Source organism: Trichoderma evansii (assembly GCF_050947405.1).
Source record: "Trichoderma evansii strain SZMC 28006 chromosome Unknown GGI43scaffold_10, whole genome shotgun sequence".
Taxonomy (NCBI): domain Eukaryota; kingdom Fungi; phylum Ascomycota; class Sordariomycetes; order Hypocreales; family Hypocreaceae; genus Trichoderma; species Trichoderma evansii.
Genome location: NW_028145196.1, coordinates 928,424 through 944,860, shown reverse-complemented (window position 1 = coordinate 944,860; position 16,437 = coordinate 928,424). Strand labels below are relative to the sequence as shown.

The 16,437-nt window shown below is 44.9% G+C and overlaps 7 protein-coding genes across 7 annotated transcripts; 5 read left to right on the top strand and 2 right to left on the bottom strand.

Moving 5' to 3' along the window:
* Positions 1-34: 34 nt before the first annotated feature.
* Positions 35-2,681, top strand: GGI43DRAFT_405702 (Zn(II)2Cys6 transcription factor domain-containing protein; the record flags this gene model as incomplete). The annotated part of the gene is made up of 3 exons (XM_083206057.1): positions 35-431; positions 493-2,066; positions 2,132-2,681. Coding segments are annotated over exons 1-3 (2,095 nt in total), but the record flags the coding sequence as incomplete, so codon positions are not given.
* Positions 2,682-2,764: 83 nt separating this feature from the next.
* GGI43DRAFT_405700 (uncharacterized protein) lies at positions 2,765-3,837 on the bottom strand. The gene is made up of 3 exons (XM_083206056.1): positions 3,638-3,837; positions 2,872-3,559; positions 2,765-2,813 (listed from the first exon to the last, which is right to left on the bottom strand). The coding sequence occupies exon 2, from the start codon at positions 3,186-3,188 to the stop codon at positions 3,012-3,014; it is 177 nt and encodes a 58-aa protein (XP_083060644.1). The 5' UTR covers positions 3,189-3,559; positions 3,638-3,837; the 3' UTR covers positions 2,765-2,813; positions 2,872-3,011.
* A 38-nt stretch (positions 3,838-3,875) lies between these two features.
* Positions 3,876-4,328, top strand: GGI43DRAFT_405699 (uncharacterized protein). The gene has a single exon (XM_083206055.1). It carries the CDS (start codon positions 3,885-3,887, stop codon positions 4,137-4,139), a length of 255 nt encoding a protein of 84 aa, XP_083060643.1. The 5' UTR covers positions 3,876-3,884; the 3' UTR covers positions 4,140-4,328.
* A 250-nt stretch (positions 4,329-4,578) lies between these two features.
* On the top strand, positions 4,579-5,747 carry GGI43DRAFT_405698 (ribosome biosynthesis protein NIP7). The gene is made up of 2 exons (XM_083206054.1): positions 4,579-4,867; positions 4,946-5,747. The coding sequence occupies exons 1-2, from the start codon at positions 4,651-4,653 to the stop codon at positions 5,284-5,286; spliced, it is 558 nt and encodes a 185-aa protein (XP_083060642.1). The 5' UTR covers positions 4,579-4,650; the 3' UTR covers positions 5,287-5,747.
* A 202-nt stretch (positions 5,748-5,949) lies between these two features.
* GGI43DRAFT_427544 (FAD binding domain-containing protein) lies at positions 5,950-8,029 on the bottom strand (the record flags this gene model as incomplete). Its single annotated transcript, XM_083208821.1, has 5 exons — positions 5,950-7,159; positions 7,224-7,546; positions 7,614-7,690; positions 7,750-7,957; positions 8,015-8,029. The coding sequence occupies 5 exons, from the start codon at positions 8,027-8,029 to the stop codon at positions 5,950-5,952; spliced, it is 1,833 nt and encodes a 610-aa protein (XP_083060641.1).
* Positions 8,030-10,917: 2,888 nt separating this feature from the next.
* On the top strand, positions 10,918-13,201 carry GGI43DRAFT_52502 (glycoside hydrolase family 27 protein). The gene is made up of 2 exons (XM_083209953.1): positions 10,918-12,175; positions 12,236-13,201. The coding sequence occupies exons 1-2, from the start codon at positions 11,610-11,612 to the stop codon at positions 13,089-13,091; spliced, it is 1,422 nt and encodes a 473-aa protein (XP_083060640.1). The 5' UTR covers positions 10,918-11,609; the 3' UTR covers positions 13,092-13,201.
* A 1,099-nt stretch (positions 13,202-14,300) lies between these two features.
* On the top strand, positions 14,301-15,484 carry GGI43DRAFT_405691 (aldo/keto reductase family protein). The gene is made up of 2 exons (XM_083206053.1): positions 14,301-14,966; positions 15,032-15,484. Exons 1-2 carry the CDS (start codon positions 14,445-14,447, stop codon positions 15,395-15,397), a joined length of 888 nt encoding a protein of 295 aa, XP_083060639.1. The 5' UTR covers positions 14,301-14,444; the 3' UTR covers positions 15,398-15,484.
* The last annotated feature ends 953 nt before the right edge of the window (positions 15,485-16,437 follow it).

Sequence of the window (16,437 nt, the reverse complement as noted above, 5' to 3'; positions counted from 1 at the left end):
AGCCTTTTTCTTTCTTGTTTGCTTTTTGGTGTGGGCTAGCTATGCATCCAACACTCATCCGCTGATGCCTGGTTTCCAATGTAGGTGAATGCGCATGAAGCTTATTCGCTAGAATATCCCTTCCCATGTCAAACTAATCCCAGGGTCTCCACATGGCTACTAAACATGCAGACAAGGATCCGCGAGGCGGATTTAGCTCTTATACGCTACCAGCCTCAATGTATCGAAGTCATCTTCATGAGTGGCTGCTTCTTCCATACATGTAATTGTATGAAATAGCCCACATTCCGCCTCCCTTCACTGTCACAATCTTTTTTCCGGAACTAGAGTACCCCGACAGGTTATCGTACGACTGACTCAGACCATGGCAACCTTACCTGCAGATGATGTGCCTGAGAAGCCTTCGACGAAATTGAAGAGATCAAGAAATGGTATGAGCAACCCTCATGCCAAGGAATAGCATGTATAGACTCACAAAAAATCTGTGTATAGGCTGTATCAACTGCAGAACAAGGCGTGTAAAGTGTGATGAGAAGCAGCCAGCTTGTGGGAGGTGTTCCTCTCTAGGCCTGCCGTGCCACAAGCCTGAGCCTCCAATTCCGCTCAAAATCCGCAGGCGTGGGCATGGCCCTGTTAAATCTAGACACATCCTACGTTGGGAGCCTCCGAAGATCCTTCCAAATATCCAACATACCACCCTAGACCACCAACCGGCATCATCATCTGTTAAGACTAATAGCGCATCTATCCGACGAGTCGACGGCTCAGCGGATCTTGATATCATTAGCTCCACTGCAGATATTACAAATGGCGTTCGCTCATTGGAGTTTATGGAGCCTATATCCTGGAGTAGTGATATGGATGTTGCCATTACATCACCAGTGGAAGAAATAGCCAACCAGCTCACGGCGGCGGCGGCAACATGTACCGAGGCAGTGGCCAGCCCGCTCCGCCAGGCATTTGATAGTAGTTTCAGTCGTATGCTAGATGGTCTTGTCGAGGACCTCAACTCCCATGAAGAGGGGAATACCTTCTTGGCGAAATCATCCTTTCCCACGCAATCTTTGATTGCAGAGTCCACAGATGTGTACTCACAGCCTTCATGGTTGAATAGTTCTAGAGCTCCCAACAGCGGTTTTTTGGAGATTTTAACTAAGCCTTTTTACACATATACAGAGCCGTTATTACCTCGCAAGAGCTTGCATGAATATTTCAAATTACAGCAGAACCCAGCCTTTCTATCGCCCAAAATGTCCTACGAGTTGCCCGACGCACTCAATCTTAGCCAGATCGAGAGGAAAGCTTTGGACTATTATCGAAGCCACTTTTCAAACTTTCGAAGCGTCAAGGGGTTTACATGGTCAGAGTATTCTATTTATCTTACGGCGGCTACTAGTAGCAAGATGATACTCCATCTCATTTTAGCAATTTCGCTTCGGGGCTTATCACGAGATACACAAGATGCCAGCGCCTTGCGGCTGAGCACAGCCCATTTACACAAAGGACTTTTGCTTTTACATAAACAGTTGGAAGGACAAAACAACGAAATCATGGAAGTCATGATATCCTTTTGGTTCTTGGCTTTGTTCACAATGGAAAGTGACTCTGCCATCGGCCGCATCCAACGCCATCAGCTGAGCAACAAAGTGTATCAGTACTCGCGGGCATATCTACTAGATGAGGTTTGCGGTCCCCCTAATGCTAGCATGGCTATACAGTCATCCACAGAAAACAGTGCGGCGAGAATAAGTATGGTAATGAAAATACTTTGTATGATTGCCAACTTAGATGTACAGCTGAATATCTTTGGCTACGGAGGAGAACTTTCCGATTTTTGCTATGAGGGGGATCGTATGCATTACATAGCAGAGATGGCTCACAATTTCCTGGAGTTGAACCATGGAAAAGAGTACCCATATTCTGAGCTCGCCTACGATATCGAGAGTTCAGAGTGTGGAAGAGTCTACCAGGATCAGCACAGGCTTTATCATTGGTTGAACCAGTTGTTCTGGAGCGGAGTTGGCGACTACCACAGCATCGAGAAAGATATAGAAGCCCAAGAAGAGGTGAGTAACGTATACTTGGTAAAGAAGAATGAAAGGATAGCTTTTAACACGAATGATGATTACAGAAATATCGATCTTTCTTTCGAATCGCTCATCGCGATAGTATGGAGGATGACGGCTATTCTCGATTACACTTTCAAATTGATGCTGCAGTATGCGAGTTTTACGCTATTCGCCTTTACCATTTCCGCTGCCAGAGTGAAAAGCTGCCTGATGAAAAGGTTCAAAACTGGGTCTCTTCGTATTTACAGATTGCCTATCGACTACAGCAGTCAAAAGTCCGCTATCACTGGATTGATAAGTCTCTCTTTTTGATAGGGTCTGAAATACGTGATCCAATACACAGAGACTGGATTCAGAAACGAATGCTCCGAGAGGATCTGAGTAGGGCATTGAAGTGCGTATGGCAGAAGGAGAAGATGTTTGGACGGCGACTCAGCCGTGAAGAATTTCGGGCAATATTACGTGATGAGGCTGACATGCGTGATCCTGCTTCGACTGAAATAGTCCAAACGATAATATAGTATAATTTTTAGTTGCTCTCATTTTAACTTCCAACTTTCTGGTCTGAAATAACTCAAAACTATGCAACGAATGTGAGTTAAAATATGATCAGAATGCTTCTTTTACTCCGCCAGCTCACGTGCATTACTATGATACTGCGCTGCTGTATGATGGAACAAGTCGTCTATTGCTCAGTATCCTTTGGATGGCCAGGGAATCCGGCGTTTCCCGGCTTTGATTGAGGTTAGTTGTCGAGTACTTAGCTGGTTCAATCACTATATCCTAGCTGATAGAGAGATAGATGTATAGCCTCAAGCAGGTAGATGCTTACATCAAGGAGTGCTTATGGCAATTACATACCATTATTATGATATTTGAACCCCATTTTCTTTAATATTCAAGCATCATGGCAAGTTGAATCAAGATTCTCTCTCCCTCTCGCTAATCAAATCCGACAACTCTCTCTCTCTCTGCACCTACTCTCCAGCTCACAGTGTGGCCCCATTGTTTCTGCTCTTTTGGCACATCAGCTGCCGGTGATGGCCACTGCCAACGTTCAATTTTCTGTGTTCCATCCTTGAGAAGCTTTAAAATCCATTCTCCAAAAATAGGCGCCATTTTAAATCCGTGTTCTGAATCTCCAGCGAGAACGAGAGTGGAATTGAAACGTGGCGCAAAATCGATGCAGAAATCTGAGGTCGCCGTATCAGAAAACCAACATAGTTTCTTGTCAACAAATGGTCGACCTGCTAACTCGGGAATAATCTCTCGTTAAAGCGTTCTAAGCTTCTCTTCATCGGCGCCGGCGAGTTTAAAGAGGTGATTTGGCCTGCAAAGGTTAGGTGACCTTCAGCGACTGCCAAGAATTTTGCCAGGCTGTCAATCGACTTTTGAGGAGCATGAGACGATGTCGTGAGGATGTATCCAGTCTGGTGGTAGTGAGGGGCGAACAAAGGCTTTCTCCAGCCATCAATGGCCTCCTGCTAATTCTTCAATCACCGAATATTATCAGCATTTTGAGTATCCGCTTCATACCAGAGCGAGGTCGCGATAGAAGGGGTCTTTACAGTCTACTCGAATGATCTTGTTTAGATAATTTACTGCAGAGTATAGCGAAGAGATGGACTATGCTCGGTCAAAAACAGTTATGTCAGTATAGCCAGCTTCAGAAAGATGCAAAGCGGTAGAAAGGCCAACGGCCCCAGGGCCAACAATTGTAATGGACTTTGAAGGATGGCATTGCTGGAGGTAGAAGAAAGCAGAGTACATGTTATATCACAGGGATCTAGTTGATGGAGACTGTAATTGAAGTGAATGATAGATACATGTCATATTCCATCAGCGCCCGTGTTTATAGTTGTCAACTATTCAGGCCTCTCCGTTGGTTCTTCAATGCTAGCTGTACGTCATCAGTTGCTATTCAAGCTGTATTCTCATGCAGTAAATTCCAAATACTTTTTTTCTTTACAATTGTTCATACATGCGTTTAATCTATGCATGCCGACGCTAATTCTACAAAATCTAGCATTATTCCCTCACAAAGCTTGCACAAGTATTAGCTGGCTCTAGCATTTTACAGCACTCTCTCATAGTGTAGTAGTGCGATTGGCTGGAATATCCATGGTGGAGAAGAGTTGTCGGCACTACTTTTGTTCTCAGTTCATTCCCCGGAGATGCGGCACCGGCACTTGTAAAGGTTGGTTTGTTTCTGGCATTGTTTTATCTAGTAGAAACAAATTGGATGGAAGAATAGTGCGGGTTTGTCTGCGACATGCCATGAAATGACGGTTGTCGACTGCCTGAAGAAATGAAGAAAGGTACATGCACCTTGTAGGTCGGCGTCCAATCACAGCGCGCGGTTGGCAGCGTTAGCGTACAAGGTCACTCCGGGCTACCAATGTGGCGGAAAGTACTTTTTCTGCTAGCCCCGCAGCTAAAATCTGCGCTGCCCAGCTCTTATCGGAAATTTTCTTATCAGTCTGAAAATCTTCTGGCCCAGACATTTTTCTATAGATTGCCAAATCTTCACATTGGTCACTCTCTACACCAATAACCCAATTACCGATAAGCAAAAGTCAAAATGCGTCCTCTCACCGAAGAAGAGACGCAAGCCGTCTTCAAGAAGCTGGCAGAGTACACCGGCGCATCCCTGAAAAACATCATTGCGCCCCAAGAGGATGGCGATCGCAACGTTTTCCGCCTGTCGCAGAACCGAGTCTACGTCGTTCGACTCTCCATGGCCAACCTGGCAACATCAATTGCCCGTGACAATCTGCTCTCTCTAGGAACTTGCCTGGGTATGTGATATATATCTTGTCTTTCAACCACGAGAAGAGAAACGAAGCAGAAACTAACCTAGAATGCGCAACAAACAGGCAAATTCACCAAATCTGGCAAATTCCGAATCCACATTACCGCCCTCCCCATCCTCGCCGAGCATGCGCGACACAAGCTCTGGATTCGCCCCAACGGAGTCATGCCCTTCCTCTATGGCGGAAACATCGTCAAAGCGCACGTCGGTCGCTTCTCGGAGGACTGCCCCGAACACCAGGGTCTGGTTGTCTACACCATGGACGATGTCCCTCTGGGTTTCGGCGTCAGCGCTCGCAGCACTGCAGAGAGCAGGAGACTCGACCCCACCGGTGTTGTGTGCTTCCGACAGGCCGACTGCGGCGAGTACCTGCGTGACGAAGATACCCTGTTCCAGTCCGGCTAAGAGCGATGTAATATCAGTGTGATTGGGAGGAGCAAGAGCCGTGTCGATGAAACGGCCTTTTTCAAAGCGTCGAATGCAATACATCATGGAGTTTATAGGCGTTGGTTGCTGTGATATTTTACCACTCGGCATGGCGTTTTAAAAAACGAGGCAAAGCTTGAGGGAAGAACCTTTTAAGACAAAGAAGGCAGCGAGTTGATGGCAGAAAAGTGCATAGAATTCTCTGATGCCTGCACTGCGATATGAAACAGTTCTACTCTTCTTGTAGATATCATTGAGCTAGCTTGCGATCATCAGCCGGCTCTATAACAAACAGATTATGGAGTTAATATACGAGTAAGGTGTCGAAATGCAAGGCCATTTGGCTGGCAGCGCACCGCTCATCAATGCACAGCATTATCTTTATGGTAATAGCTTAGCATTGATGTCAATATTATATGTCTAATTCAGAATCACTTGAACTTTTTTTGTCCTGGTGATAGTCTAAACTACCTTGCTGAACGGCTCGTCTATTCCAACTTTCTCCAAAATGTGAAATATACATTCATCAGTGCCTACCTAGGACATAAATCATCTAAAAAACTTACAGCTAGATCACTACTATTTCACTGATTCTTCTCCCACTGAAACAGTCCACCACGCCACAGTTGCCACCCTCTTCCCCTACTTCTGGAACGCAGCTTTCATCGCTACCTCATTTTGGTTTGTGTTTCCAACTGTTCCTGAAAATCCTTTCTCGTGAATATCACTCAGTACCTTATTCTTATACTCAATTCCTGCTCCAACGGCCGTATTTGATGTCTGCCCTACCGCAATCTTTAGAATGTCAATCGCCTCTGCCACAGACGTCTTGTCGCCAAGAGGAGCTCTCCAAGCCACATGGTCGTCAGGCCTCACAAGAACTGCAGTGCGTTCCCAGATTGCCTGTACATGCTTTTCCTGCGGTAGGTGAACTTTTTGTAGAGGCACTTTGAGCTGCAGAGCGGCATCGGCGAAAGCGTCAGCCCATTTACCCTCTTCGGAAAAGTCAACAATAGTGTAACCTTGTCCAAATAAGTCAAAGATGCTCGTCTTTCCATCTGAAAGAAATACGTGTGGCGGCCGAGCTCCTGGCCAAGTCGAGGGAACATAATGACCGAGATCCCATCTGGGTTCTGCAACCTCGGTGTCAGGAACAACAATGGGGGATGCGTTGTATCGGTAGCCTAGCTCGATGCCGTGAGCTTTGTTCTCTTGATTGTTTGTCAACATCCACTCTGCAATCTTGGCTTTGAGCGCCTTTCCTTCTTCACTCTGTGATGAAAGGACTTCTGCTCCAGCTTCGGCGCTCCAGTCCCAGATCTGTCGCCACGTTTCCCAGAAGGCGCCCGACTGATCAATATTCTTTGTTGCAACAGGTAAACGCTCAAGTTCATAAGACTCCAAGAGAGCTTTTCCACCGTATCCCTTTAAAGTAGCGGCGAGTTTCCAGCCAAGGTCGAAGCCATCGCCAATACCAGTGTTCATCCCGTAGCCCCCTGTAGGTATGTTCTGATGAGCTGAATCGCCTGCAAGAAAGATTTGGCGGCTGGGAGACGCATAGCTTTCTGCTATACATATGTTTGGTCTCCAGGAGCTTTTGACGAGAATTTTATCTACCTTGATAGGGTATGGCGTTGATTGAGTACCCAGTCCTTTATATATGGCTTCCTCCGGGTCAATCTTTTCCCAGTCAGCACCGATGGCAATTGGAACATGCAACGTCCAAGTTTCTATCTCATCTTGAGAAATAAGGAAGCTTCCATTTGCAAATGCTATATGCCAAAACTGCCCTAGTTTTTGCAGCTTGGTGAGATCTCGAGATTTGAAATGGATCAACATCATGGCCGCGGGTCTATGTTTAGAGAACAAGATCATCAGCAAGATAAACCGAAGGAATGGAATGCTCAACAACTTACATAGGCCCGCCAACAAGGTCAATTCCCGCTGATCGACGAACACGGCTACCAGCTCCATCGCAGCCCACAAGATATTTGCTATGAACAATATGCTTGTCGCCAGTGGTTACATCGGTGAGAATTGACTCTACTCCATCGTCTGTCTCTGTAAAGGATTCAAATTTGAGGCCAAAATGTGCGTCGATAAACTTCTCATCTTGAATTCGAGGTTTGAGCCATGCTTCCAAGACAGCTTGAGAGCATCGCTGATATGGCTCTCGTGGAAGTGAGCCATCATTCTGCTCGCTAATACGTTGTCGCCAAGCATCGATGGAATCTAGTTTCTAGAATTCCACAGTTAGTGTGTAGTTCAATCACAAAACAAAGAAGTAAGTTGCAAACTCGACTTACCCATCTTGCTACTTCTTCTCCATCATCTGATAATCCCGTAGTAAAAATCACGTCAAAAGAGTATTTCGATGGGACGGCTATATTTAACATTAAGATGTATGAAGATACAACTTTTGCTACTATTGGAAAGACGCACCTATTTCTCGAAAACCACTGGCTATTCCTAAGCGTTTGAATAGTTCCATGCTGCGACAATTAGTGCAATCCATTTTCGGCCATTTTGTCGTATCCAAATTGCGTTCAGCCAGCATACAATTGATTCCAAAGCGAGCAAGCTGGAGGGAGAGAATTAACCCAACAGGACCTCCGCCAACTACCAGAACTGGCGTTTCGTGATGGATGGCCTAATCATGTAAGAAACCGGTATAGTCTGTTTTGAAAAATATATAAGTATGACTTACAATTGTGCTCGGCATTTTGAATACAACCGCAGACAACAAAGTAGCAATTATTAAAATACAACGTAGTTTTCAAAGAGATATTGCAAACTTTACTGCTGTCTGTAATCAATAAATTCCAGAGGGCTAAGCATTATATATATATATATATATATATATACATTTATTTGTACGTATACATGTATATGTATGCCAGGTTTGTATATATTCTCTACTACATCATAGTGTGAAAGGCAGCCATCAGATACCACAATGCTCACCCTGGTCTGTAGTTTACGGAATTTTATGGTGGGGAAAGAGATCCTCACAAGGTTGTGCTCCGTAAAGCAGCCAGTAATAGAATCTCGATTGTGTAAAAGCCTGCATAGAAGTTCAACAATGCCCGCTTACGTAAATTAATATATAGGGGCAGTTGCGGTGATATTTTGCTCCCTTTAATTAGTTATGATATACCAATCATCTCGTAAGAAGAAACTTCTACTTGGATTGCCGGTGATAATAAAAGGTTTTGTCGGTTTTCGCGGGTTTCGCAGTTATTACTAACCGGGATCGACCCGAGTCCATCCTTATTAATGCTGAGAAATAAGCAATAACGGAACTCGGTGGTATCTACGATCGGAGATAGCTGTCATCCGCTTTTGAGCTTTCGGTATTAATGACTTGGTTAGGAAGCTAAGAATTACTGCGTATTACAGAGAGTTTACAAAAGGCAATATAATTGTGTATATTGTGTATGAGTCTTCGTAATATGGCCAGATGTTGTATCAATTATAATATCCAGCATTAATGGCAATTGAACCACTGCAAGATATTCTCGTCTACACCGCAACTCAGTTTGTAATTTTCGAGTATATGCATAAGTCAGCGGGTGCGTAGATTAATCAACAATCTGCATTATTATCTGTCGATTTGAATGCAACTTCCGAGCTACAGAAGATGGCACATGCAAATTTCGTGAGCGCCGAGATGTTACGCTGGGAATCGAGTAACTCGTGATAACAAGCAGATACGATGCCTGCTGAGTGCTGAGTCAGTCAACAAGCGCGCGGGAACCCCACCATCAACGCATAACACTCACGATGTAACGCTGAGTACCATTACCGGTCTGTTATATACTCCGTGATCTCCGTCCTCTCTTTCAGCTTCATATTCTCAATACGTAAGCTTAAAGAGCCCAAGAAGACTAAATTCGAGCTTAAGACGTCCAAGGGTTCTTCGATCATTATCAGGGGTTACGAAGACTGCTTATGGTAGATTGTCATGTCATTGCAGCCAGAATATGGCACTGAAGCCAGCCGGATATTATAGCTGGTTGTAAGAGCGGCCATAGTCATGCATGGAGCGAGTATTTTCACGTATACATTTTCCCCAATACAAAGTATTTAAGAGGAAAAAGTACAGGTATCTGCATTTCAGAAATACTAGAGAGCCGAACAATATCAACATTAGAGAACTGGTGGTTAAAGCAACCAAACATGGTTGTAATTATAGGATATCCGAAACCCGTAATTCATGGAGTTGTGGCTAAAAGTGTGACCTTCTCTCTCGAAAATTTCTCATCGTAACTACTATTTTATTGTATCCTTCTTTGGCTTATGTCTAAATATAGTTTCATCTAAAAACGCCAGGCGTGGCGTGTCGCGAAACGGTCCGAGCCGAGCCTACCGAGTGACTGCCGCAGGGTCACAAAACATCAATAATGAGGCCACAATGTGGCGATAGAATCCAATCATGATTCACAACGCATGAATCAAGTCTTATCATTATAAATTCCTGAAATTATTCACTGTATCAGAAGGAAATTTCCTGTATGCGCCAGTAGAATACGGATACAAGATGCGGATTTTATGTAGCTTAAACTAATTACTTCAGACTCGCTGGTACATCCCTATTTGGGCATAGATATAATACAGGGAAGAAAGAAAATCTTCCGCTTACCAATGATTCTTTGTCATAAACATACTCTCAAAAACGATATATAGAGTCTCAAACTCCTGTAAAACAAGGCTCACATGGCTAACTTATCCTATCATTTTTACTTTGCCCAGAAGAAAGCGGATATCTCAGCCGTGTCGGAAAACACAAGGCACCTTCAGGATGCAGCCTTGATCGTGTCTCTTGTGACTTTGCTCGAGCATTTTCGTGAATAAGATAGCTCGCAAACGGAAAACACGTTTCCAGAGAACAGCTCCGATAGTAGATGCCGGCGCAGATCGAAATTTTGACTTCTAATGCAAAGCTTTAGCATTGTCCTATTTCGTATAGAGACAGCATACAGTTTAGCTACAGGCCCACAGCATCAAGCTGACGAGACTATTCATGACCCTGAGAGCAGTAAGCTTATAGTTTGACAAAACACCTCCAAAGGAGCACTTGTTTCGCAGCTCTAGCAAGGCAATAATTTACCCGTTGATCTGACTTTTAGGAGCCAGTTGTTCGGCTTTTGCCTTACAGCTGAGTCTGAATGTCTGAAACGTCTGAAACAGCGATATATACAGCTAAATGATAACCTTTTTGGTAAATAGCCCAAATTTAGAAAAAAAAAGAAAAAAAGAAATAACAGCATGTCTACAGCATGTCTACAGCATTTCATTTACGGCCCTGACGCTATGAATGCTACTTGCAACGCATAGAAATGGATAAAAATAACAGAACTAATATTGAATCATTAAAAAAAAAAATTTCCCTTTTATCTATTCTCGCCATTTTCTTCGTTGCATAAAAAGCTGTTATTTATAGTAAAAAGCTATTTCAGTTTTCTGGGCGTTTTAGGGATTTCCCGCCAAACTATGAGGCGAAGCCTAAATAGCTGGCTATTAGATAAAAGTCAGACCAACGGGTAGGCTAATACACAACAGCTTAAAACGAGGCAGAGATCATTTCTGAATTTGGCGTGGCATGCTGCCGCTATAACAATACAGGCAACTGGAAATAATTTTCGCGGGGATACGACTTGGCATACAATTTATTTTCCGCCGGATTGTTTTACCAGTGTCGTCATATTGATGATGCTGTTGACATACAAGACAAATACGTTCATGTCAAATGGAATCCGAGTTTAGCGGGATATCGATACTATTCTAGAATTTTGTAATACGGAGTATTCCGTCAAACTATGAGCTGCGGTAAGAGGTTAGCCCAGGGGGCACACAGCGCCCTTTAGAAAACGCCGCCGAGACCAAAGGCTTTCTTTAGCAGCCAGTCCGAAGTGCCGTAATGGGAGGAAAACCGTCGATCTCTCCATCTCGATTGGACCGGGAAGATGTTCGGGGACTACTTATGGAGAGAGAGCTCGCGTTTGCATCGTAATAGCGCTTACTCTACACAGCTGTTGAAGCTTGGCGACGTGAGAAGTACCACAGATAATCCATAGCCGACAAAACATATAGGCCAGAAATAGTATGTCCTCTAATATAATCACCATAAAAGGACAAACACATTGCCAAGATCAACAGTAGTTGCTCCTGAACCTTGCTACTCCACATCAACATTCTAATCGAGAACTTTAGTGAGCGGGATTATATATATCAGCAGCTTCCTTCATCCAGACAGCCTGACCACCAGGGAGACAATCTCGTTACCTGCCATCTAATTAACGATGCTTTACCGTCAACTACTTTCCCTCGGGCTGGGCATTGCTGGAGCTACGGCAGCTCCAGCAGCTTCTGCCGCGACCCCCTTGAAAGTCATCGGCTATGCTCAAACTCCTAATGGCTTCAAGAGCTCAGCGAGAGGCTGGAATTCCTTCGCTCTGCAGGCAAATCCCAATGCAGCTCCAGGATTCAAGTTTGATCAAGCACATGTTTTGACCCAGTGCAGCGTCCTATCCTCTGCTCCCTTCAATGGCCAATATGACACCTGCAGCCTGGATTCTGGCTGGTCAGTTGGCGACCACGGAGACGACTTTGGTCGGCTCATATACGACGACACCGTTTTCGACATTCCTTCGCTGGCCAGCTCTCTCCATTCTCAGGGGCTCAAGATGGGCGTGTATGTCGTTCCTGGAGCCTTTATTAATGATGCGAATAAGACCATCTTTGGCACTAATACCACTATTGGCGAGGTTTGCACGGGAAACGAGGGCTTGGCCCGCTGTGTATTCGATTATACGAGACCGGAGACGCAGGCTTGGCACAACTCGGTGGTCGACCTTTTCGCTTCCTGGTAAGATTTCTATGCCGTCCAAAATGGAAGGTAATATCTTATACTAACTTCATCATCTAGGGGCGTTGACTTTGTGAAGCTCGACTTTGTCACACCAGGCTCTCCTGACAACGGCCAAAGCCTACCGACTGACCAGAGCGGCACTGTCATTGCTTGGCACAACGCTATCAAGAATAATGGCAGCCAGATTCGCTTGGACATCTCTTGGAAATTAGATCGCACCCAGAAATATTTCGACATCTGGAACAGCAACTCCGACTCTATGCGAACCGATCAGGATCTCAACAACTCAGGATCAACCACATTGGTAAGCTGGAGCACCGTTCAGCGCGCTATTGAAAACTACCGTCAGTGGATCATTGCTGGCCTGCAGTTCTTTGACGAGTTGAACGTTTACCCGGATCTGGACAACCTATTTTCCGGAAACCCTGAGAACATCTCTGGCCTTAGCAATGGCCAGCGCACTACTGTCTTCACTCACTGGACTGGAGCTGGTGCCAACCTCATCATCGGCAATGACATGACCACGCTGGATGACTTTGGCAAAAGCCTCCTCACCAACTCTCAAGCACTCCAGATTGCTGATTTCACTGCCCAATTCCCCATGCAGCCCCGCAATCCCGGCTCGGGAGGTCAGAATGCGGCTCAGCTCCAGGCTTGGATTGCAGGTCCATCCCCATCCGGCGAGGCTGTTGTTGTGCTTGTAAATCTTGGTCCCGACAATGGTCAAGGCGGCTTCAACACGAAAACCAGTGGTGTTCAGACAGTGACGGCTACTTGGGCTGATTTGGGCATCTCTGGACAGTTCAACGTCCAGGATATCTGGAACAATAAGAGTCTGGGAATCGTTAGCGATCAAGTTTCTGCTGGGCTTGACGAAGGGGAGAGCGTGCTGCTGCACTTGACTTCAGCCTAAAGAGCTGGAGCGCCTGGAGACATAGAAAGGGACATTAGCACATACATTTTGACTTTTAATCACGTACGTATCTTTGTTATAGAAGATTGCGGCATTTTATTCTCACTAATCTCTCAATATATTTCAATGTTCTTACATACATTATTCAATGGGCTACGAGCGCTGACGACGAAATCGAATGCTCTATAACAAGGATAGTAAATTCCCGTATGTTTGTGCGAGTGCTGCATATTTGAGACAGAAACAAGTCTGAAAAATACTTGATTATACCTTTGGACACTCTTTTATAACGTGGGTTTACATTTAGATGGCCAAGATAGGAAAGCGATAGCGAGACAAATAGAAAATAGAGCTTGTCAAAGCTTCACTTCACCAAATTAGCATCATGTTTAGCGTGCGCCTGCTTCAGAAGGAGATGATGGGAAAAAATAGGAAATTTTATTGAATAGCCGGCTTTCGCATTTGACAGCTATTCCCGTGCCCGAAATACCATTGCATGCTTGCGGAGCGAGTGGATTTGGATGAATCAAGGGCGCGCGCTTACTTATGAAATGATGCTTACGAAAGGAACTATAACAGAAGAGATATTCTGAATGAGGTTAGCGTTCCGGACTGCTTTAGGGAATCCACAGCTGAAACATCCATGAGAATAGTCGGAGCCCGAGCGGGAATTTGGTGGTCCAACACTCTTCTTTCTCTCCCAGGACCGCCTAGGAAGTACAGAAACGGCTTGTTTGTGCGAAGAATGTATTGCGTGTGTACAAGCCGTGGCGGTGGGGAAGCCCCGAGGCGGGGTTAGTAAACATACTGCCGACGCGAGGCGATTCAGGTTTCTTCAGAGATAGGAGAGGGGCGGATCTAATCAATTTTGGGCCTATCAAGTAAATCTCTGAATGGCTCGCTCTTGAAAAGGGAGAAGAGACACAGACCACATCACCAGCTGGCATATACGGCCTCGGGGTTAGCTATCGTACCAATATATGGTAAACTCCGGCAGCGTGTAACAAGTCTGCCTATAAGCTGGCCGTCGATCAAGATATAAAAGCCCAAGAAAAGCCACTTCTAGTCTGCAGCCTGCCATTGGAACATTGCAATTCAACAGTAGTATAAACAGCATTCTTCTTTTACCTTTGTTTGATCGGATCCTCTCAAAGCAAAATTCTTCCTACCACTAGCGCAATGGTTAAGTTTCTTGATCAGGAGGTTGGTCCCATTGGATTTGGCCTTATGGGTAAGTGGCAATTTGGCTAGCTATCAAAATCTATAACCCGCCAAGTCGCCCAAAAGCTAATATGGACTCAAGGCCTGACCTGGCGCGCCAATCCTCCTCCATTGGAGCAGGCCCTTGCCACTATGAAGGCCGCCGTCGAGAATGGCCTTACTATGTGGAATGGCGGCGAGTTCTATGGAACTCCCGAGTACAACTCCATGACCATCATCAAGCACTACTTTACAAAATATCCTGAAGATGCCGACAAAGTCTATTTGTCAATGAAGGGTGGCGTTGATTTGAAGGCGCTCAAGCCTGATGGATCACCCGAAAATATTCGCAAGTCACTGGATAATATTTTGGCGCAGCTGGACGGTAAGAAGAAGGTGGATGCTTTCTGCTGTGCCAGGCGAGATCCAAACTACCCTCTGGATATTACCTTTGGTGTGATTCAAAGGGAGTACATTGACACCGGCAAGATTGGCGCCATTATGCTTTCAGAGTGCGGTGTCAATACCATCCAGGAAGCTGTCAAGGTGGCCAAGATTGTTGCCGCCGAGGTTGAGCTTAGCTTGTTTACACCGGATATTCTCAAGAATGGAATCGCAGCTGCTTGCAAAGAGCATGACATCCCCATCATTGCGTATTCCCCCATTGGAAGAGGAGTGAGTTACACCATATAATGCGCCCACGAAACCTTGCTTATTTTATTCGAGGCTAACACAAGCAGATGCTCACTGGTGAGTTCAAAAACCTGGAGGACGTCAAGAAGCTGGGACCCCTTGCCAATTTCCCACGGTTCCAAGGGGAACAATTTGAGCACAACCTGAAGCTTGTCCAGCAAGTTGAAGCAATTGCCAGTGACAAGGCTTGCACGCCTGCTCAACTAGCCATCAACTGGGTGAGGAACATGAGCACCGATCCAGAGCTACCTCTTGTGATCCCAATTCCCGGCGCCACGACGATTGCGAGAGTAGAAGAAAATGGAAAGGTGATTGAACTCACCGAGGAAGACATGGAAAGCCTTACTGGCCTTGCAAAGAATTTTGAGACGGCTGGTACCCGATACCCTTCTCACGCACCAACTAACACCTAAATGGTGTGCGTTGTCTGAACGTGTCATATATGCAGCGTTATAGTATATTGAAACTTCAAGTTGTTAACTCGATATTTTGCTTGATTATGGCTAGTAATGATTGTGATATTATGTGACCAAGGAGCACGTAGCAATTTCACGTCCAGTAAGATATATGCAGCATGTTGTGCTACGCGTATTTACGCACGAATCTTCGATTTGAAGGGGGCTTACACTATGCAATCATGATTCTTGCCCATTCAGATCTCATCAAACTCATCTCATCTACAAGGATGTAGAGCGGGCCGGAAGATGCATGCGACCACATTTAACTGCATATAATTTGTCACATAAATGCTATGTGTAATACAACAGTATATCTTCTTTCAATGTAAAAGCCAGTGTGTGAGAACTGAGATCTTGAAGTACTTGCCTCCGCTAATCACAGCTTGCTTAGCAATCCAATGGACTTTGTGACATCTCCGTCTTGCTCCACACTTTGTTTTTGTGTTGGCGATTTTAGGTAGATCATCAACCCACCCAAGGACGGAGGGGGCAGCATAACGATTGACATCTCTGTCTTTTTTTTTTTTTTTTTTTTTTTTTTTTTTTTTTTTTTTTTTTTTTTTTTTTTTTAATAATTTTGTCTGTGTGCTTCATCCATCATTCATCATTCATTTGCTTTAATATCCATCCGTCAACTTTTTTTATCTTCCGAGAGCTCAGTGGCTATCGATTCCCACTGGCTTTAAGCTGCGTCTCGTATTTTATATACTAGTAGGATAATAGCACAGACTTTCCCTACCCATAATGATTCTACCCTCGTAACGTTGATTTGTAAGATTAATTTTGTTCTGAAGAGATAGCGCATATTACACTTGACGTTTATCCTCTTTGGAGGGATAAAGTCACCTTTTCGTTCAAAACCACCTATGGCCGGGTGATCCGCGCCCCGCATCTGTCGATGTCGTGATTTAACGTCCCGAGCACACTAATTCACTTACACACATCCCATTGCCAGATCGTATATAGCTTTAGTTCCCCTCGTATATAGCTGTAAA